This window comes from Ciconia boyciana, chromosome 19 (assembly GCF_034638445.1).
Source record: "Ciconia boyciana chromosome 19, ASM3463844v1, whole genome shotgun sequence".
NCBI lineage: Eukaryota > Metazoa > Chordata > Aves > Ciconiiformes > Ciconiidae > Ciconia > Ciconia boyciana.
This window is the reverse complement of record NC_132952.1, coordinates 1,471,835-1,493,681: the sequence shown is the minus strand read 5'-3', so window position 1 is coordinate 1,493,681 and position 21,847 is coordinate 1,471,835. Positions and strand designations below refer to the sequence as shown.

The 21,847-nt window shown below is 42.7% G+C and overlaps 1 protein-coding gene across 6 annotated transcripts in view; it reads right to left on the bottom strand.

Annotated features, from left to right (window-relative positions):
• Window positions 1-21,847, bottom strand: part of SPEN (spen family transcriptional repressor) — a 67,834-nt gene that overhangs the window by 23,218 nt on the left and 22,769 nt on the right. For all 6 annotated transcript variants that reach the window (XM_072883858.1, XM_072883859.1, XM_072883856.1 and 3 more), the window contains 2 exons: window positions 21,157-21,633; window positions 250-410 (listed from right to left, as the gene is read on the bottom strand). In XM_072883858.1, coding sequence (XP_072739959.1) covers window positions 250-410; window positions 21,157-21,633 — 638 coding nt within the window. The remainder of the gene's footprint in view (window positions 1-249; window positions 411-21,156; window positions 21,634-21,847) is intronic.

Below are 21,847 nucleotides of genomic sequence, written 5' to 3'. Positions count from 1 at the left end.
CCTCCAGTAGCTGTAAGCGCTCAAGCCCAGGGACTCGAGCTAGGGACCCACAGGATTTCTCACAGATGGTCACTAATTAAGCAATTTTCCCACCATCACACAAGAACCGAGGCAGAAGCAAAGAGATAATCCCATCCTCGGAGGCAGCATGGGGCTGCTGTGTCAAAGACATGATAAAGGTTATTGAACCAGTCCCTAACCTGCTTCCCATTCCTTTTTTCCCCATTTCACTTTCTGAAGTGAATTTACCTGTTGAACGCACTGGAAGATTTTGAACCTTGATCCCAAAACTTTTCCGGGGTTCATCTTTCTCCAGAGATGGAAGCAGCTGGGACGCGGGCGCTGGGACGGCTGTCGACTGAACTGACCGTGCTGGGGACTCATCGCTCGAGCTGCTGCTGGAGTCACTGCTATAAACAGCATGAAGGAAACAACAGATGAGTGCATGGAGATGCAAAGCAACCAGAGGACACAGGTATTTTAATTAAAAAGCAAAATGTCAAAAGTTTTTGCTCGTCTACAGGCCTTTCTCTCTCCTTTGCTTGATGCTGAAAATCCAGTTTCTGTAGCACAGCCCAGTTATACACAGGAATTTAAGTCATTCTACAAATATTCTCCTACAAAGCCCTCAGAGCAGACAGTCAAGGAAACAGAATATGGGTAAAATGTCAGACAGATCCTGTTACGCACCGTGACAACAGTGGAGATTTAATTAAGTGTAATACAATGTTGTATCAGCTTAGGAGCTGTGTGGGAAGACTGGAGAAATACAGAGAGGGTACATAGGTCTGCCGAAGCCTAAAAATCCCTCCCAGTGCTCTCACGTACAAAAAAGAAATATTATCGTGCTCTCAGGCACTGCTGTCAATCCGAGAGTCGACCCTAGAGTTCTCCTTATTGCCTCCTGAACATCTTTTTAAAAAGATCCATACCTCTGATGATATGAAAACCTTGTGCGAGAAAATCATGGCAGGTTTTTGCTCCAGAATAACCTAGGCAATGTATGAACCAGCAAACACTGTTTACAAGCTCAGCCTCAACGGCCAACTTCAGGGTATGAAGAATTCAGACCCAAGACCATCTTTTATAAACAATAATTACGGCAGAACAGGATTTGCATATTAGATCATACAGGGAGTCAATCTAGTCCACTGACTCTTGACGGTGCAGATCGTTAGATGCTTCACAGGAGAGTAAGAAATACAGAGAATAATGTTATTAAAGCTTGCCCAGTGGGGACACGTCATCTTCTTCAGTGGCTGGTTTCTTCCCCGAGGCATGAGGGCTTATAACATCTCTAAAAATAATTCTGTCTGACATAACCCTGGAGACTCTCATTCTCCATTACATGAGCAGCCTTCTAAAAAATTCTGCTGGAATTTTAACTCGGAGGCTGGAGGGGGGAGATCTGCCACGTACAAAAATAACCCCATCAGTTTTAAATTTGCTGCTTTCGATTTAATTTTTATGTTACTCTCTGCATCATATCAGAAAAATGGTAAGCAAGTTTATCTTTTTCTCATCTTAAATTATTTCACAGGTTTCTTATATTCCCTCTTTACATTAAACCATTTAACTTTTTCTAGTCTTTTCTCAGGGAAACCATTTCAGGCTTCTAATCATTTTCATTATTTGATTTTGTAACCTCTTCTACTACACTCCTTTTTTGTGCGTGTACAGTTTATATAACGCCAGGGTAACAGCAACAGAGTCATTCTTAAAATGTTCCAGAAAACTGGGGCTTTTTTCTGAACATCTTGGTGTAATGAGAGCTGTGGCACACTACTAAAAGCCCCTGGGCTCTGTCCCCATTATATTTGGATTCGCAGAAGAGGGCAACCTCTGTCCCAAAATACTTACAAACAATCGAAGGAGGATATAAAAACACCCCAAACCAAAACAAAACCAAACAAAAGGGGTCAAAAATGCAGAAGTAATAATAAACATGAGAAACTCTCCTCCCAGTCTCACTCTCTCCTTACAACCCTCCCGGCCAGTTGACATCGAGCTGCTTCACATGTTGGTGCCTTTCCCACACACTCTCCTCCTACTCCTCCATCCCCGGAGGAGGAAGTTCAGCATCGCTTTGGGAGAGGAGAGAAAATAAAGCCATGCCAGAAAAGGAGTGAAAAACTGAGCCCTTCCTCCTGCCCTCCTCTTCCAAGGTGGGTTCTACTATATGCTTGGCAGCCACCCTGCACCACCCAACCTCTTATTTCACATACAATAATGTTTCTTCCCCTTCCAATCTATAGTCCCTTGCGTTTCTCAGCTCTGAATTTCGTACCACCAAGATGCCTGTTCACAGCTTCATTTTTCTTCCAAATTTATAAACCGCCTTTCTTTTTGCCTCACCTGCCTTTGTGCAACCTGCTTTCGTGCCCTCTTCATTAATAAACTATTTCATTGCTAAAAGTGAAGCATGCAATTCACTCTTCATCCTTTGTCCATTTATCCCATTCCCTCTGCCTCCTACCTTTCTGCTAACTCTGGCAATGCTGGATCACCTCAAGTCCTCATTAAATTGACGTTCTTCTCTACAGCACTTTGGGAAAAGGAGGACAAACCCGGCCCCACGTGAACAGGCCTTCAGTAGTCTCAAGGGGTAACATCAGCAATCGCCTACTACTATGAAATAAATTGGCAAAGAATAGAGAAACTTAGTTTAATACACAAATATAGTCAGGGAATGTGTGTGGGGAGAATCCGAAAATAATTCCCAAGCTGAGAGCAGTACCACATGGTTTACCATTCCCCAGGGGATGGCTAAAATAAGATTTTAGGGCTGCAGCAAGCCTCTGCCCCGTACGCATTTTTACTTTCCCTTCTCACGTCTTGATGCTCGGTGTTATGATCAACTACGTACTTCCTAAAGCATTTTACATATTCTACTTTGCTAAGATTGTACCTTTTAAGTAAGAGGCAGCATTGAATTTCTATTTAAGCAGTGCTTTAAAATGGGAACAGGTTATTTTTAGCCTTTTTTTATGAGGATGTTTAAAATATGGAACATACTGTTAAAATCACAGCATTCCACTAGAGAAAAAAAAGATAATCTCGGGGTAACACTGTAAGACGTCCAAGCGATGAAACAGCAGTCTAACAGGGTGATAAATTCTACAACAAGAGTTTGAATTCCACGGAACTTTGGGAAACAAGGCACATGCTGCTGGTTTCCACTTCCCCAGGGAGTTTTAGGGATATGTGTCCCTAAGTAAATCAAGACTTTCTGAGGCATTCCAGAAAAAAACATTCATTATTTCCTAACTCTGTTTTTAGAAAGGAAAAAAAATGGTAGCAAGAACAATTCCCCTTTCTTTAGGGAAAGCCTCATCACTTTTCCAATTGAAGAAATGTGGATATAATAATTCAAAAGTAAGTCAAAGGTTTTATGTTCTGTGAATAGGAGAATGATGGAAGAGTTAATTATAGCTGCTGTGTCATCCAGTTATAGCACACAGCAGAATCAAAATAAAGCATCTGACAGTGAATTATGTGTAGTCTCAAGCAGAAAAACAGAACTCTTTTCCAACTACCCCAGCTTTAAAAATATACAAAACTAAAGCGTGTAAGTGGCACAAGGACATGTTCCCAGAATATTAAAATGCGAATATGGCTTTTCTTTTCCCTGTGAGTAATTTTGAAAACAACTGGTCTTTGCCAACACGCAGAAAATAAGTTATTAAAAATTCTTCTAGCAAAATTCATTTTACAAGCAAGGGAAATTTTAGCCTGGGAATAGAACAGATAGGTTAAACCTACAGCTCTGATATCCTGCTTCTTGCAAGTATTTCAAGTAATCATTAGGTCTTGGGGCAGGCCAAAAATGGCATAAGGAAAATGGCTTTGTAACTTCATTTTGCGCTTCCACTAACAGTGTTAAACCCGCAATGATTTTTTCCAGAAGCAGAGCGTGCTCTGGCACACAGCCTTTTCCCAACACGGGAAAACCTGCTCTTCAACATCCATGTAAACTCAGCGGAGCAGAATGCCAGCACGCAGAAAAACTGATCTCCTGAGCTGTCACAACACAAGCATTTCACAGAGAGGGAGCCTGTGCTGGGAATTTGCTTTTTTAAACATCTCGGGCTTACAGCTTCAGTTGCCTCTTCAGTGGTTTGCAGACTTTTTCTGGTGACACATGCTCATTTATGAAGAACTTGAAGTTTTAACCAGGAAGGATTTCAGATGCTCTTTTGTCCAGCCCAGATAGCTTCTAAAATTAGTTTTGCTCCAGCTTGTACCATAGCATCATAGCAATGTAGAATACAGATTTTTTGTTTTACTGCTGGCAAAATCAGATTGAAAATCAGAGCTATAAAGGAGCTCATTCTTCCTTTAATAAGGAGGTGGACAGGAAATCCTTCTCTTACATGTCCACTCTACTACAAGCATAGTTTACGAGCCCTTTTAAAATATTAATCTCCCTTCCATAATTGCCTGCAGTGTTTTACAAGTACATAGGACGCGTGTGTTCTTACTCATGGTATTTATCTATGTACCTATTGCGTATTAATCAAGATAAAATCTATTCATAATCCAGTCTTTAAGTTTTATCCATATGGGCTGAGTCCCAAAGACTCAACGTGTGAGAATCTAGCAATGGGGTTCAACTCACAAAAATGAGCCCCAAATATGCTGTTATCAGCACCCTGCAGCTAATTTAGCACACAGAATTTTCCTTTTCTCACTTGTAACTGCAAAGATGACATTTCAAATCCTGGTGCACGCATCCCATATAACCAGTCCTCATTCCCACAGAAGTATCTCATTTTCAAGTAATTGCATTTTGCAGTTCTAGTAACCAACTATGAAGTTACGCTCCGTTTATGTATGAAAAATGAAAGCACTTGAGCAAATACAAAGTGAGCCGTTCCCTTTGTTCCCCAGCAAAAAGGAGATAAAAGAGACTCCAAACCAGTCGATGTAACAGGATACCCGCTGCTTTTCGTCAATGGCAGCTGTGCTGAATCAAGGGATCTCACAACCTGCCCTACCCTTTTGCAATTTTAAAATGTGGGACAATTGTCATTTCTGCGAATTGATTTGAGAACAGTGAGTCAGCTGTAAGGGTGGTGACTACCCTCCTCACGGCAAGCAGGAAACACCACGGGGCCTTCGTGGAAAATAAAGCAGAAAGAAGCACTAACATGCACTGCAGGTGATGCGCTGCCAAACTTCAGGTTTAAAAACAAAACAAAACAAAAACAAAACAACCCCCGATTGTCAGAGCAAGTTAAGAAACAAGCCACCTAAAATCCTTGGAAACCCTTTTCATTTTTTAAGGGAACACACGCCAAATTTCAGCAAGGAAAAAAAAGTAAAAATGGAACAGGTTGTTTTTTGGGGTTTTTTTTAATAGCTGCCTTCAAAAAATGTTTAACCAGAACTGATAAATGATCCAGGATTCTTTTTACAGAAATATGCAGAGTGATTACCTTTTCTCCTGCCAAAATTAACTGAAATCAGGAACTCTGCCTAGATCAGCTATGATTCAATACCCTGTCAAAATAATCTCTAAGTAAAGATTATCTCCTAGAAAGATCTATTCAGGACAATAACACAGGACAACCTCCTGCAGCATGAGTCCCAGCTGACGGCAGGTTATTCTCACGGCTGATGTCAGCAGCAGATTCCCAAGTCGGGTCAGGAAATCCAAAGTTAATGTACAGTCGGAAGCAACAGGAACCCTTTTTTCTCGTCCCTCCCTTTCCAGATCCGAGTTAAGTCACCGTAGATGATCTCTATGCAAAAAACACCAGCTGCAAAAGTCAGCTAGTGACCATGCTGTGTGCTGATCAGCTCTACCCAGAAGACACAAATCCTTGTGATACTTTATATATCATCAATAGGCTTTGGAAAGAAACTGCCAGTTAGGTTTCTTGGAGCTGGGAAAACAGCACCAGAAAACTGGTCAAAGTAGCCTGAATGCACAAATGTCTTGTTTGGAAGAAAAGAATTAAAAAGACCTGATTATTGCCAGCCAACATGCAGTGAAAAATATGATGCTAACTGCTTAAAAAAGAAAAACCTTAAAAAATGCATCATATTCCATTCTAGCTATAGATTAAAGGATCTTTGCCCATGAAACACTTTGACTTCTCTTCTGGATGAAAAATTATATATTGAAATCATACATCCACAGGTCTATTACAGGCTGCTATTTCTGTCCTACTACTAAATACTACATGAAATCTAAAAAGGTATTTAATCAGAATTTCCCCCATTTTCTACACATGCACAAGTCAAAAAACACACATTAAATTACACGTACCATAATAAGAACAGCAAGTAACCCATTCCCACAGAACTCAGGCAACACCAGGTTACTCCAACAATCCAGACTGGCTGTTCTGCCACATTCAAGGAGGAATAACCATGATGAAAATTCAAGAGGTCTGGGCAGAGGGTTAGCATCTGTTTGTCGGAGCCGATTCCGACGCTGACCTAAATATGCAAGCGAGCAGCAGGTAGTTGTTTTGTATACATGATGTGTCCCGTATAATACCAGTCTGAATCAGTGTATTTGTAAGGAGGGGAAAAAAAAAAAAAAGAGAGAAAAAAAATTTCTCACATCTACAGACATAAATACGGATTTCCCCCCCCCCCCCAGTTAAAAGGAGTTGTTGAACCTGAGGTTAAAGGTATCAGAAAACCCAGTCAAACATCTAAAGTTTGTTTGGATGAAGAGATCAAGAGGTAACAAGTCGTTACCATATTTTGCAGACTACAGGCAAGGAGCTGAAGGGGCTCAGCCCACCCACACATACCACAGAGAGCTTGGGCCCTGCTCTTCCATCTCATCACAAAGCTTTACATTTTAAGTAAGTACACAAGCAGACTCTGGCTGCTCAGCGTGAAAGGGTGGAGAAAGCAAGCTGGGGAGCAGAGAGTTACACCTAGTATCCTCTTGGTGTAATGACCCTGGGCCCATCACCCTGGCCTCCAGCACCTTCAGAGCTCGTGGTGCAAAGCACGCTGGGATGCGACTGCATCCTGGCACTCTTTCAAGCCGCTGAGAACTTGCCACTCAAGGAACTTTGGTTTGTACATGTCACACACGCAGCCTCAGAAGTATTTAACAACACACAGCTATGATAAAACAATCTACCAAGTGGGGAAAAAAAAAAAGACCATTCAATATTGCAGACAAGTGGAATTAGGACATCGTCTTTCCCTTAACTTTTTCTGTCTTACCACGCCCAGAAAGGGGACTTAAGAAATCTCCTGCTAGGATGGAATCCTAAATCAAAAGAAATGAAATGAAATTATGTTTAAAGGCCATGGGAAAGCAACACAACCATGACAACTCGCTGTCTTTCAGCTGGCCAAATAACACAGGCTGTTTGCAATATTTTTTTCAGTCTTTGACTGGTAAGTTTTTTAAGACACAGTCTCCAGATAATATTTACTATGTATTTAACCCATGTCAAGTGACTGGCTTATTAACATCACATTTTCATTTCTGTGACAGGCCATATTAATGTATTTACTTTACTCATTTTATCATGATGCCTGACACCTGAACTTTGATGAGAAACAGCAGGCTGAAATGAATCACGGAAAAGATGAAGATGTTGCTCAGAAGGATGGAGAACTACTCCCACCTCCAGAGCCACCTTTCCCTTGGAGCCACATGCTCGGACAGTTTCAAGACAACCGTGGGTTCCTTTTAATTCTTTCCTGCAGCTAAATAATCCACTACAATGGCTAAAAATATGTATATTAATCCCTGTCTGGCTGATGGAGACTGTGCCCAACCCACAGTCAGTGTTACCACCTCGCTCCTCGACCTACGTCCCTCCGTCCTCAGGCTTGAACTTCGTACAGCCAAGAATAAAAAACACTGACCTGGAAAAAACAAAATGTCTTGGTTACAAACACCTCAGCCTATCTATGTAGCAAACAGCCGACTCAGCAGCCACAACAGCTTACTCTGCTGGGAAGACACTATCCAAGCCCTCTGCTCCCCACGCTGGCTGTTGACTCGGTCGTAGAGTTGATGGGTTTGGTGTTGAACTTGGGAGCGGCTGGAGTTGCCTGCCTCCCCAGCCACTGTCTTTTTGAAACAGGGATGCTCCCAGGGAACGGTGGGACCGCTCACGCTCAAGAAGGAAACTCCGGGAAGCCGGAGGAAATGTTTTCTCAGCAAACAGCCACAGTGACGGAGCTCGGTGCTGGGAAAGATTAAAGTCATCGAGGCCTTGAGGGTGAAGTACAAAGCCAGCTCTTTGGCATAGCTTTCCCACAATTAAACTTCCACCGATGCAAAGAGGGAAGAAAGAGGGTGGGTGTGAGAATGTGTAAGCCCAAAGAGACTCTATTTTTTAACATTACTTTAATCAAGGGAAGCCTTGGGTCAAGAACCAGCCCCTGTGAGCAGTCCCACTGCAGCCACCCCAAACTCCCACCTCCTCCGACCGCGCCGGGCCTCAGCCAAATTATTTCAAGCGCCGCCGGGACTTGCCTGCAGAAGAGCTGCCGCTCAATGCTGCCGGCACCGATAAGCCTGCGATCACAGCAGCTTTGAGAAGAAAACAGCGGGGCAGAGTTCACCGCTACGACGGAGGAACGGCTTGTTCGGTCTAGAAGAAAAACTGCTTTCAACCCTTTGGCCAAAAGTAGTGTAGCTGTTGAAGTAAACAGCTTTTGCCAGCTATCTGCAGATGATCTAAATTAATATTTTGCAAGTGTCACCTCAAAGCATATGAAATATTTAAAAAACAAACAAACAAACAAAAAACAAAACAAAAAAAAATTTTAGTTCAAGACTCATGGGAGGTAGGTATGTCTTAACATCCCTGCATTGCAGATGGAAAAATAAGGTAAGAAGAGGCCAAGGGCTTTGCCCAAGGTCATTCAATGAATCACCGAGGGAGCAGGCTGAGGAACTTGATCTCCTGGCTTGCGGGAGGTCAAATCTTTTCAAAATACCAAGAAAGCAACATTTAAAGGCAGTTTCCTAAACAACAACTGCACTGCTTTCATGAACGGACCTACTAAGCATCTTTAAAAAAAACACAGTCCTACTCCAAGTACTGCCCGTAAGCCAGGAGAGTGAAACGCCATTTAAAATGCAACCACCACTGCATCCAAGTATGCTACTACATGTTTACTTGAGGAGTAAAAAGCAACTTCTTTTGCCTTAAAAGCACTGTCAAATTATTTCCTGGGAATAAACACTTCTTAATACAATTTTAAAAGCATTCGGCCTTAACTATACTGGCATCGTGTTGAGAACTGGACATTTTTCAGAAGAAAAGCCTTTTTCATACATATGCTAAAAACAAAAAAACATCAGCTCTGATTCGCCTCCAGGTTATTTCAGTCTTGCAGAGGTATAAATGTTTTTTTAACACAAAGCTGCTGGCAGATCATGGCAAACAGACCTGCAGAATTAATTCTTTGTGTTTTAGAAAAGCATCACACCTTGCCTCAAAAAAACCCCAAACCTGGCACTATTTTTATGCCCTACATCCCTGACAGCTCTCATTTGTCTGCCATCTGGCCCCACACACGCCTCATCAACTCCACCCTCGGCCGCTCCTTACCTTCTATTCCCCGGGGCCGCTCTCCCTGCCTGCGCGGGCAGCAAGCCCCTAACCTGGTGCTCTGCCCTGCCAAAAGTCGGGTGAGATCATCGCCTCCCTCTTCAAGGCACTGTTTTAGCGTTACACAAAATGCCATTTGTTGAAATTCCTGATTCGGAGCGGTTTTGAAATGGTGCATCCTCTCTTACAAACAACTAGAATTGTTCTTCGGATGGGAGTTGCAATGGAAGGCATGCCAAGATACACAGCTGATAAACAATGCCTCTTAAGTAATATTGGGAACATGTGAAGCTTAATATAGAAATTCCATTTATGGCAGATAACGCTGTGGAAGTTTAGTACTTCTAAAAATGGGCACCATTGTCCAAAGACCAAAATCTAAAAGAAAACGGACAAAGCAACCCTAGCTCTCCATCAGAAAGGAGTACGTTTATTAAGGCTGGTTTTCAAACAGACTTTCTATCTTCTACAGCCTTTTAAAGAAACGCCAAAGGGATGAAGGGAAGAATAATTTTGGAGGCTTTTTTTTTAAACACCCTTTTTTAGACCAACTACAGCAACTGGAAGATGCACACAAGCACGCTGTCCAACCGGAACGGTAGCTGTTATTCTCACGTAAAGGACTACTTGAAATGGAAGGCCTGGGAAAAAAAATGTCATTTCTGTGATCTCAGGCAGCATACATTATAAAATAGAAGACATTTGATGAGTTGTATGCTAAGGATTAATTTGCCATTTAAAAATTCAGAGAACAGATGGATCTCTTGGCTAGGGCTATATTTGGGAATTACTTCATTTTCTGCCCACATGCAAATAAAAATACAACTAGAAGTAGAACTTTCTGTGAAATTTCACATGGGTAGAAAACATTTAAGTCACGAAAATAAAAAAAAGGGCAATCTTTGTAGGAAACAGGTAAAGCGCTATAGCCTAGTGAATGTATATCACGTTGGTGGGGAAAGCGTGTCTTTACATTTGTCAAGCAACTATATAGAGTAACGCCAGCCTTAGAAATGAAAAAAACAAAACCAATTATATGAGAGAGAGGTCCGTGTGTTTGTCTCTTAAGAGTAACTTCTGAAAAAGCATCCTATTATAATTTAATTCAGCAGTGTTTGTTATGATTTAGTGATTAAACCTCCACATGGTCAGAAGTCCAGGGACTCCCCTTCCCAAAAGCCTGGGACAGTTCCATCACACTAACCAGGGATCGTAAAGCAAGTTGAGGACTTAGATATTTGTGGGGAAAATGCAAAAGTAGGGGAAAATGAAAAATGCCTTACGTCCTCACAACTCCCCAGATCAACCACCTTTACATCCCTGGCCTCTATACCACATGGCAGTGGCAGCATATAGTCAGTAGGGCTGGGAAAGGAGGAGCAGCATGAGGCAATTTCGCTGGTACACTGGAGATTACGGGACAGAAGAAAAGTCCTCCGAGGAATTCCCACCCGCAAAGCCCACATGCCCCACCTGTGTGCTTCCCTTATGGGATTTAGTGCTGATGGAGAGCAGACTTTAAAACCTCCAAACCATAGCAGCACAGCAAGGCACAGTCTGCAAGCCACACACAATTAATTAAGCATCTTCCTTTTTTCACACGTGATTTCTGAAAGTTACAGGGAAATTGCACACTAAAAAGCCAAACCAACATGAACTACTTCTGACATAATTGTTAGATAGCATCTATTTGTTGGAGAAACACAACAAGCCATTCCTTACTTCCCTCCACCTCAAAACAAACAAACAGAAAACTTACACACCAGCATTTACCCAGCAAAGCCCCGACCAGCGCAGGACATCTTCAGCGTATTCCCGGACTCTGAAACAGGGATAAACACAGCTCCACACGCATTTAGAAAGCTAAGAGGAATAGAAAATTTGTACTAACCCGATAGCTTCCTTCCTGTGACTATTCATCCTTCACAATCCAGACAAGAGGACATACCAGGCAGTAAACAAACACTGAAGGGAGGGACTAACTTCAAAGCAACTGTGTAAATCTTACATAATTTGAGGGTTTGAGATCTTGCAGCAACCTCTTACCAAACAAGGTGTCAGATGATACAAGGAGGTCAAACCTGTAGCAGCCGGAATAAGCAGGGCACTTTGCATCTCTCAATCAGCCCAGCCTGGCACAATTTGTCCGTGGGGACCCAGTGCTGGTCACTCTTGGGAATTCACTTTCAGGAGGAGAACAGTGCCTTTCTTTCACACGTTATCGCACTAGAAAAGCTTTCTACTCTCAAATGGATGGAAGATAATAAAACATGTGAATGCCTTTATTGCCAGGATCTGCTGGAGAGGTGCCTTAATTATTCCCCTTTCTAAAGTGTTCGATGAGGCATTCATATTTTTCCCAGGGTATAAAAACAATGAAGATTTCCAGGCATCTGTGGAAAATATAAGGCAACTCTGGAAGAAATGAGGAGACGGCCCTGAAAACCACTTTCCTCTCATAGAAAGGATTCTCCAGAAGGTACTTTTGCTGCCATCCCAGGTTTCTAAGTGTCTTCTAGCCAAAATCATCACTTTGAGCTAAATAAAGCAACTGCACACTGAACCCCAGACATTTTTCAAAGAGAAATATTTGAAAGGCTCCAGGTTTCACTTCTCCAAACAGGAGAGAGGGAGGACTCGTGGCTGGAAGGCACTGGGAAGTTTCTTTCTGAAACCCAGCAAGCATCGGGAAATTAAAGAATATGTCCCCTACCTTTGTTACAGGACTCTTGCAAGAAGGAGGGATTCACAGAGAAGTCTTGTTTCCTAATGCCACACACACTAAAAGGGCTATTTTTGTTCTTGTATTAGGCACTTAATAAACGATAATGCAAGGTTTTCATGGGTTTTATTAATATAGCATCTACACAGTGCACATCTCCCTCTTCCTCCTTTTGGAAACTCAGCTTTTGCTTCCCTTAAAGATTTTTAAAAACTAGGACTACATCCTGGCACATACAAATTGTTTCTCCTCTACACAACCTTGAAGCCCGCACTTCTCTCCGAGTCTGTGGTTTTCCACTTGTGCTGCATCCTCTTCTCTGAGCAGCATTACCAGCTGACCGTAACAATCTGGAGAGGGATATCTAATCGCCCACTAAGAACCTTTCACGCTTAAAACCTTGATGCCATCTTAGTGGTTTTGGCACTTGCGACGTCACAGACGGACTACACTTGATGCGTGGACGTTAAGGGCAAACCTAAGCGCATCAGTTACACAGTTAATTCATGGGCAAAGATTGAGGGACAATATTCCTTTTTTTTTCCTCCCAAATAAGGTTTCTTTACCATTAATTCACACCCCTGTGACCTTAGTTTAAGCACAGCATGTTCTGCTTAAAGTTGTTTTTAAGGTTAATGCCCAGGTCTCACAAATACACCTCGAAGAGAGCTGTTCTCCCAGCCCTTAGGTGTTAAGGGGAAGGTTCTCCTCCCAAAGATCTTACAGTGCTCGCATCCACGCCTCTGGCAGAGCCAGAAACATCCTCTTTGTGAAAAAAACCCAAAATGCTGTATTTGCAAGTCCGACCTTTAAGCAGTGAAGGGACGCTCTGTCTACGCTTTAAAGGAAACACGTATGACTGAACACAGGCGGCAGCCGGATTTTTCATTTGATCATCTTAATGACTGGTATTTTTCAGGAAGCGCTCAATACAGCCTTCCTCTTTTGCTATTCATCCCTCTACGTGAATATTCATTAGAAATTATTAAACTGCCCATTATTCCAAAGGTCTTTATTATGGGAATCCTCTCCCCCACCTTTTGGTGCCTGTAATGTATGTGTCTCCATCCGAGCTGTCTAGACTCCCTCCATCGTCAGTGGAGACAAGCAGGCACTTCTAGGCTATGATCCCTCTCATCTATTTTAGCGATGATTCACACCCGAGTTGTATTTCTCCCAAAGAAAGGGGAATCTGGACCATTCACGCAGAGGGAGGCACCCAACACAGCCTATCACACCCAACACAGCCTATCACACCCAACACAGCCTATCACACTACATGGTTTCCCTGTTTTGTTTGTTTTTTTCAGGGTTTGATTTCCTCTCGCTCTTTTGGCATACAGCAGGAAGAGAACAGGCGGCAGATTTCTTCCTGCCTTCAGGATCCCTCAGACTAAGCCTGGCTTCTGAGAACTAACACGGGCAGCTTCAACTTCCCTGACCTCAGCTAATTCTTTCCTTCCCTCAGCCTACTCAAGATGATTAAGCAAAATACTTGGAAGGAAATCAAAGCCTTAAAAGCGCAATTAGAAGTGACCATTTTGTTAATACGCACAACCCCAAAGTCAAACCCAATCCACCAACAGCACCAGACCTTCCTCGGGCTGCAGCATGCGGGCAGGAAGAAAATCAATTCTCAGCATCTCCCACGAGCTTAACGAACAGCCCAACGCAGAACTCAGGAGGACAACCTCTCCCCCAATGCTGGTGGGAACAATGCCTTCCATACGGCTTGGGTTTTCCCACCAATCCTAAAAAAGGAGGTTAGGTAGACCTGAAATTGCCAACCTCACACCAGATACTGGCTCCCACTCCTGCAGACCTGCAGCTGTCCACAGGTGACTTAGAAATGTTATTTTTAAAACACAGCAGGTCGTCCTCCCCCGGCAGAGGATAAGGCAAGTTCACACGAGGGTCTGGATTTAGCTGCCAGAAATCCTCGTATTTGGTAACAAAGACTCTGATCTAATTGCAAGAAGCCTTTACAGTATTAAAAAAAAAATAATAATCTCTTTAACAGAATGCAAAATGTTAAAGTCGTTTGAGATTATCTAAATAGTTATCACCGTAATAAAATAGATACATTTTTGTAGGACCCCTTCCCTTCACATCCATCCCCAACACAATGCATTTTTAAGACTCCCAACCTGAAATTAATTTGGAAAAATAAATCTTTCTCTGCCTGTAGAGGCAAAGAAATCAAATGCACTTTGAAAAAGCAGCAGCAGCAGTTAAGCTTCTGGGCCCTGCTACAGAAACAAAGACTGACAGACCAGATTGAGATAAACACCTACTTCTGCAAATTTAGGAAGAGGCTTAATTGCTTTGTCATTTAGAGCCAGCAATTACCAACTATTATTGGGAGTACTACGGGGGTTGGGGGGGGTATTAATTGCAGCAAAATGTCCACTCCTTTTTAGACAGCTCATGCAAAGAAAACTACGTATAAAATAAAAAGCCACTTAACTGGACGATAATGTTTTAAAGGATTTTACTGTATAGTCATATGAAAGATGGGGTGTGGGTTCTTCTAGAGGGGCTAGCAGTGGTGGTGTTAAGACATGGAGGCAGGCTGCAAAATCGCCCCTTTTGGGGGATTTTGGGGGCTCATTCCTCCGGTAGGGAAACAGCTGCTAATTTCTAGAGTGGGCAGAGCGTCGGACGCTGAAGGAAGGCTTCAAAAATAAAAACTGACCTAAAACTCAAAGGTTGAGATGGAAAGCCCAGTTACCTTCCTCAGACCTCGCTCTTACACAGGCGCTGCTGTTTCACTGCATAACCGCGGCGCTTTCCTGCGCTGTGTGAGAAAAAATCTTCACGCAAGAGCGAAAGCCGCTCCAGCGTCAGGGGTTGGGGTTTTTCATTTAAAAAAAAAAAGAAAAAAAAAAAAAAGGTTTTTGTAGAAAGCTGAGGTATTTTTAACCGCCGGGTTTCCAGGGTGGCTGAGGGGCGGCGCGGCCGGCCCCGCCCTGAGGGCGGCGCGGCGGCGGGCCCGGCCGGCTCCCGCCGGTTCAGACCGGTTCTCAGACACAAACAACCCGGCCCCCCCCGGTCGCTGAGGCAGCCGCCGGCCCGGGGCTGCGCGCCCCCCCTCACAAAGGCACCGCGGCGAGGAAACCACCCGCCCTTCGCTTCAAAACACCCGGGTGAGGCGGCTCCGCGCCCCCGGCCGCTTTCTCTCTCCCGACCCCCCCCTCCCAGCTCCGACCGTGCCGCCATTACAGCGGCGGGACGGGCTCCCGCCGCCACCAGAGGCTATGAGGCGACTTAAAGCGGCGGATTTTCAGAGCGAGATAAAAATCTATTATGCAACGCACATTTTTAATAGATTACTCTAGAGTATACAGATGAGGTAATGCGAGTTGGCGCCCTCCCCCAGCCGCTCTGTCAGCAGCTCGGCGGCGGCGGGGCTCGGCCGGGAGAGCACGGCTTCGCCTCCCTCCCTCTGGGCTGAGGTGACTGATGGGCTGTCGCTGGTTCCCGTCCCAAGGGGACGGAGACACCATTTGCTCGCCAGCTGCGAGGAGATCTTAGATCCCGGGCGATGTATTACATTTTTTTTTTTCCGCAGGAGGATCTATTTATGTGTAAACATGCGTGTGCGTGCATGCACAGGTAGTCTTTTTCGGCCGTTTTTGAGAAGGGAGGGTGCAAAGGTTTGCTTTCTGTATGTTAATCTCTTCAGCACAAAAATAGCTCTTTTTCTCTCTTCAAAGCTATCTGAAAATTTTCTGCCTGTGCGCTCAATCTCAAGAAACTTGATACACTCCCAAAGGTAAAAAAAAAAAAAAAAGGTTTAAGAGGATGGTCTAGGTTATATTTAGATGAGAAGCAGTGCAGGCTGACATGAACAGAAACACAAGAAAGAACAAAGTGAAAATGCTCGACAGTTGGTAACAAAAACCTGAGAATATCTGAGTTGGATTTTTTAATTTTCCTTTCCCTAATTCACATTTCCCTGTACAGAGAGAACATCAAAGCAGCACATGGCTTTATGTGAACAAAAGGTAAAGATTAGGTGTTTCACCTGACTCTTACAGGATTTACTGCTGCCTTTGTGGTAATTGAAAAGGAGGCTTCCTACTCTATTCAATTTTGTAATTTTTAAATTTTTTAAAAATCTTAGCCTAATTCTTTTTCCCACACAAATAGGAGCGTGCTCAACCCTGTTGTCCTACCAGAAGAGATTAAAAATACTCAGGTGATCTCTACAGCGCAAAATTTATGTGGAATTATTTAACATCAGCAAAGGCCATCTCACAGATTCTTAAATAAAGACTGAACAGCTACGTTTAACCTAATTCTTCCTGATTTTTCAGCTGTCCCCACCAGATACATCTCTCAACCCACTCAAAACCCTAAATCCCATTCCATGTCAGTGATTCATCACTTGCTGGCAGACAAACTAAGCGGGAAAGAGGAGATGAAGACAATGGTAGGGAAAGGTCTGCATTATGTAATGAAACTAAATTCACTTTTTTCTACTTTCACTTCAGCTGTTTAAACAGGCTAAGAAAGTCCCCGACAAAATAAAACACACTGGAGCCTCCATGGGAGGTTTCAGGGAGCCTGTTTTTCCCATGATTAAAATTCTCTTGGCAGTATTTTTCATCAGTTTATTTCAATATTAAGACACATAAAATAACACGTATGTATTCCTTTCCAACTGTAACTCATTGCTCCAGAAAGAATTTCATCACAGAGAAATGTAAAATTAAAAAACAATCTCTAATGACTTTATGAAAGCCTTGCCCACTTGTGTTTAGAACTTTAAGTACAGCTATCACAATTATTGAAAAAAATCCATTTTCAGACGTCTATATGTGCAACTTCTTCCCATCACTTTAATTCCACACTACAAGGAATGACTATGCTCTCCTAAATCATCGTGAAAATGAAGTCACTTTGCGTCTAAGCTGAAGTTGCTTTTTTAATTCCAGAGCAAGATCTATTTTACATTCCAAGCTATAGGAATTATTCATCTAACGAGTAAATCCTCCAGCATCCTCAACATCAGACAACCGAATAAGCACTCTTAAAAAATAAATTGAAGGCGGCAGCAAAGGGAAATCTCAGGTCACTTATCTGTAAACTTACACACACGCACACACGCGGTGTTCACACTTTGACATTCTGGACATCACCTACAGGAAATCAAACACTTCTGCCAGGATTCTGTAAATAAGTTTAAATCCCGTCTCAACAAGGTACTTCACCACGTGCCCAGCTTTTAAGAGCGAAACATCCCACTGCTCAGTGCCATGTGGTTCAATACGTCGCTGCAGCAAAGCTTTAAAAATAATCACTAACACATGGAACAGTAAGAAACGTGTAAAGCCATTTGACATTACAAAACTGAATAAAAATGCACAGAAATTTTTTTTTAGCGCATTAGAACACCTCGACAAGCAGCCTAAAACAAAAAAAAAAAGGGGGGGGGGGCGGATTTTTTCAGGAGGTTGGGCAGGACACAAACAGAATGTGGTTGGCTTCCTATGGGACCACAGAGCTTCCATGCATATTCAGCTTCTTCCATGACACAGTACAGAAAATATGTTTGCTAATATATCATTTGTGGCACACATTTGAATCAACAAAATGGAGAAATTAAGGCTTCTGGTTGCAGAAGATTAAAATATAATTTTTGAGGGTTTTTACTCTTTCAAGGTGATTTAAAAAACAAAACAAAACAAAACAAAAACCAAAACCAAGCGATCCTTTTCCATAACATGGGTGGGGAATGAGAAATCTCACATTAAGACAACTTCAAAACTTGTGTTTTGAACTCTTCCTCCAATCCACCCAGGTGACGCCATCCGAGAAAGCAGCTCCCGCAGAAAGCACACACATCCACCAGCTTCCCCACCTCAAAACACACCAAATAAAGCCCTGCTTCAGAGAATATGGTTTATTTTTACCATGTTCTTCTTGGTCTCATCTTCTACATTACTCCTTTGCAGCTCCCATTACAAATCCCCTGTAAAGGCCTTGAATATACATTTAAAGCGAAGCTCAGCTGAGATTCAATACAACAAACTCCAAACCTTTTTTAAATGAAGGCTTTTTTCTTTTTTTTTTAAAAAAAAACAATCTACAGAGCATCTTTCCTCACATTATCGTCCAGGAAAATCATCTCCCTTTAATGAAAGTCGTATTTACTTCACACAGCTCTTTGAAAACCACAAGGAACAAAGCCCAAACTTCCCCTTCGCGACCTTTCTGCTCGTTTTTCACAGTACCTGAAGGACGGTGCCATGCACAAAAATTCTGACAAGTGTTCAACACCCACAAGTGTCCCCAGGCTCCAGCATTTGTCCCCAAACACTCACAGGAGCATGGGTAAGAGACCCACCTCTCTAAGTGAACACAACTTGTTTTGCCTTTTCCACCCTGTCAGCTGAGACAGACACGACGAGACTTGAGTGACAAAGTTCAATTTCAGAAGAATTGTGTCATAAAGACCTTAATAATTTCACAGCATCACAAAATCAGCCATTTCCACTTACAATAAAGCCGTAAGAGGATCTCCGGTTTGCTAAAACCCCTGAGAAATACTACAGAAATTGCAAAAAGTAATTCTTCTCCAGACAACAACCATCCTTAGTTATTCCAGATAAATCCCACTCTAGAAATTAAAAATACGTAGGGAATTTGGTAAACCAGTCTAGGGATGACACAGCCAGAATTTATTACACAGGGTATGGAGATGCAAATAAATTTCTGCCTGGTCTGGGTATGTGAAACCTGAATGTATCGCCCAGCGAGGGGGAGCACCTCACCAGTAAAAAGGGGGCGAGGTAGCTTTCGCTCACCACAGGGTATGAGGGGCTTACATATTTACACTGCTAAATTCAAAGTGTGTTAAAAATTAGAAAAGTCCACTTGTGCTTTAAAAGACTTCAAGGGCAGGTGGGGTTTTGCTTTACATGGTAAAGATGTTTATTAGTTAAATGTTTATTAGTATCTAACTCATTGCTTAGAAACATGTAAAACTCCTTTCCGATCCTTCAAAATGAAATATGTTATCCACCAGATTCTATTACTTGCTCTACTGAATTTGAATTTACTGTATTAATAATAAAAAAAATGTTTATTTCCCCTTCCTCCCAGAGTATCATCTAGTTTTCCATTACTACAACTAGAAATTGCCAAGAAAATGAAATGCTAAAGCACAGCAGACGCTGCTTATCTTCTGATTAAATCTTCAAACTTTGTTCCAGTGGGATTGTATTTAGTCCTCTCAAATGCAGAGCAGTATTTCATCCCGTCTCGACATCCCAGCAATGACATTTTATAAATATTACGAGTTTCTTGGACTCCCTTGTATCCATTCTGCAACAAGCAAACAAGCACCAGAAGATATTTTTTTCCTGCTTGGGATTTTTTTTTTAAACCTTAAATGTAATCAGGCCTCCTTTCAATTCATCTTCTCTAGGGGTTTGGGGTTGGTTTTTTTTGAGATCTCTGGAAGTCTCACCAATTTTTTTAAGCTGTAATAAGTGTGAAAGTCTTTGACAAAGGGTTGTCTTTTAAGTGTTAAGATCTCACTGAGAGAGAGAGGTGTTAGAAATAACCGAACAAGCCTTCAAAGCAGCCTAAAAGTCATCTCAAGTATTCTAGAGGTGCCTCTCTCTCCACCTGCTCTCCAGCCAAGACAGGACCTGAATTTCTAAATCCAGGAGGAGAAAACAATAATTAAAAGAAGAAGTAAATAAATCTTTGCACAGTTCTTCAGATGTCAGGGGGTGGGACAATCAGAAGAGGAGACACTCACTTCCTCATCTCCACTTCTGCACACTCTCCCCAGCGTCAGCCCATCTCACCCTTCCAGAAGGTCCAATGTTCAAGCAGGTAAGATTTTATGAGAATGGTTACCTTGATTAGAGAGTTACCAGTGGTAAAATTCCATTCACAGTGATAATCGAACACTAAGTATTTATTATACCGATATACTTATTTACTTAATGAATATTTTCTGTTTTGGGAAACAACTGGTACGCCAAGGAAACGTTTCCAACTCTGGAAACCCTTCTGAAGAGCAGAGCTCTTCACCAAACAGAGCATAAAACTTCTACAGGTACAATGGTAGCTTCCTGGTTTCCACTTGGAGGGTGAATTTACTCTTAAAAAGCTAAATATCTGAAAGGCATCTCAACATGAATTTTCAAATTACTAAAAGACATCCAGTCATTAGCTCTAGTAGTCTTATTTTTTTCCTGTATGTAGTTTATAAAGCCACACAAATACAGAACTACTGCGGCTATTACAGAACCAAGGACATGGGCGTATCGCTAGGAAATGGATACTTGGATTTGGGTTTTTTTTTAAATTCTTCCAAGTCTACAATTTTTGCTGTGAGGCAACAGGGGGAAAAGAATGGAAAGGCAACACATCAACCTTTTAAACCTTAGTGGCAACAAGGAATGAGAGGAAACTGGAAAATACTACTCATCATTTCCCAAACTATTTTAAAATGTGTCCTGTAGGAAGTAGTCGGACCTTCAAATTTGCTTATTTCCTCACTTAAGCAAATAGAGTATTTACCCCATTCTCCAACCACACAGGAGCAGCCAGGGGTGCAGCAAGGCCTGGTGTCCGTACATCCCCGCTTTGCCTAGCTAGCACCTTATGGATGCTGTGCAGATCCACCACGGAAAATAATTAACGATGGCAACAGCATTCCCCTCGGATCTGTCTGGTGCCAACTTCGTCTTTCTACATTTCACGCCGGTTTACTTCTACATCAATGAAAAATGTTTTGCCACGGAACACCTTCTGTTTTCACAGCCTGGGCTCACAACTCCTCGCCGTGCCTCGGAAAACGACCCACAAAACCCACAGGATGGTCACTCTGGGTGGGGCAACAACCCGCAGTGACCTTACCTGTCGCTGCTGGTACTGCTGCTGCTGCTGATGGAGTCGCTGCTGGAAGATCTGCTCCTGGATCCGCTGCCGCTGGGGGAGCGGGTGGGTCTGGATGCCTGGCTGGCCAGCCTCTGCGGGGACTGCGTCCTGGACTGGGATGAATGCGGCGACCGACTCCTGCTGTGCTGGTAATTCCTCTCTGGCCTTCTGCCTCGTACCTCCCGTGTAATATCATCCCTGTAGATATCCCTGTGTACCACACTGGGCAATGTAAACTGCTCCCGGGCCCTAGGTTCGTAACGGGGGTCATGAGCATCAAAACGGTTTGGACTTCGACTCCGAGAAGTATAATAGAGCCCGTGTTGTAAAGTCCGCTCTCGAGGATCTCTATAGTAATCCTGATCGTAATGTCTCGTCCGATCAAATCCTCCCGTCCCCCGCTCATGGTGTCCATAGGCACTATGTTCATAAGCACGCTCCCTGTTATCTGAAGCCCTGCATTTAGGAAGGGGAAAAATATCTCATCAGAAAGGGGCAAGCACAACTAAAAGCAAATCATGCAAACATTCATGTCAGCACTGAACTTATTGTTGCGACTGCTTCTCCACTAAACAGCAATAACCTATCAAGCAAACACTGACAAACTTAAAAACATTTTACTTGACTCCGAAGTTATAGTCACATACGATAAAGCTGAGCAATCATTTTG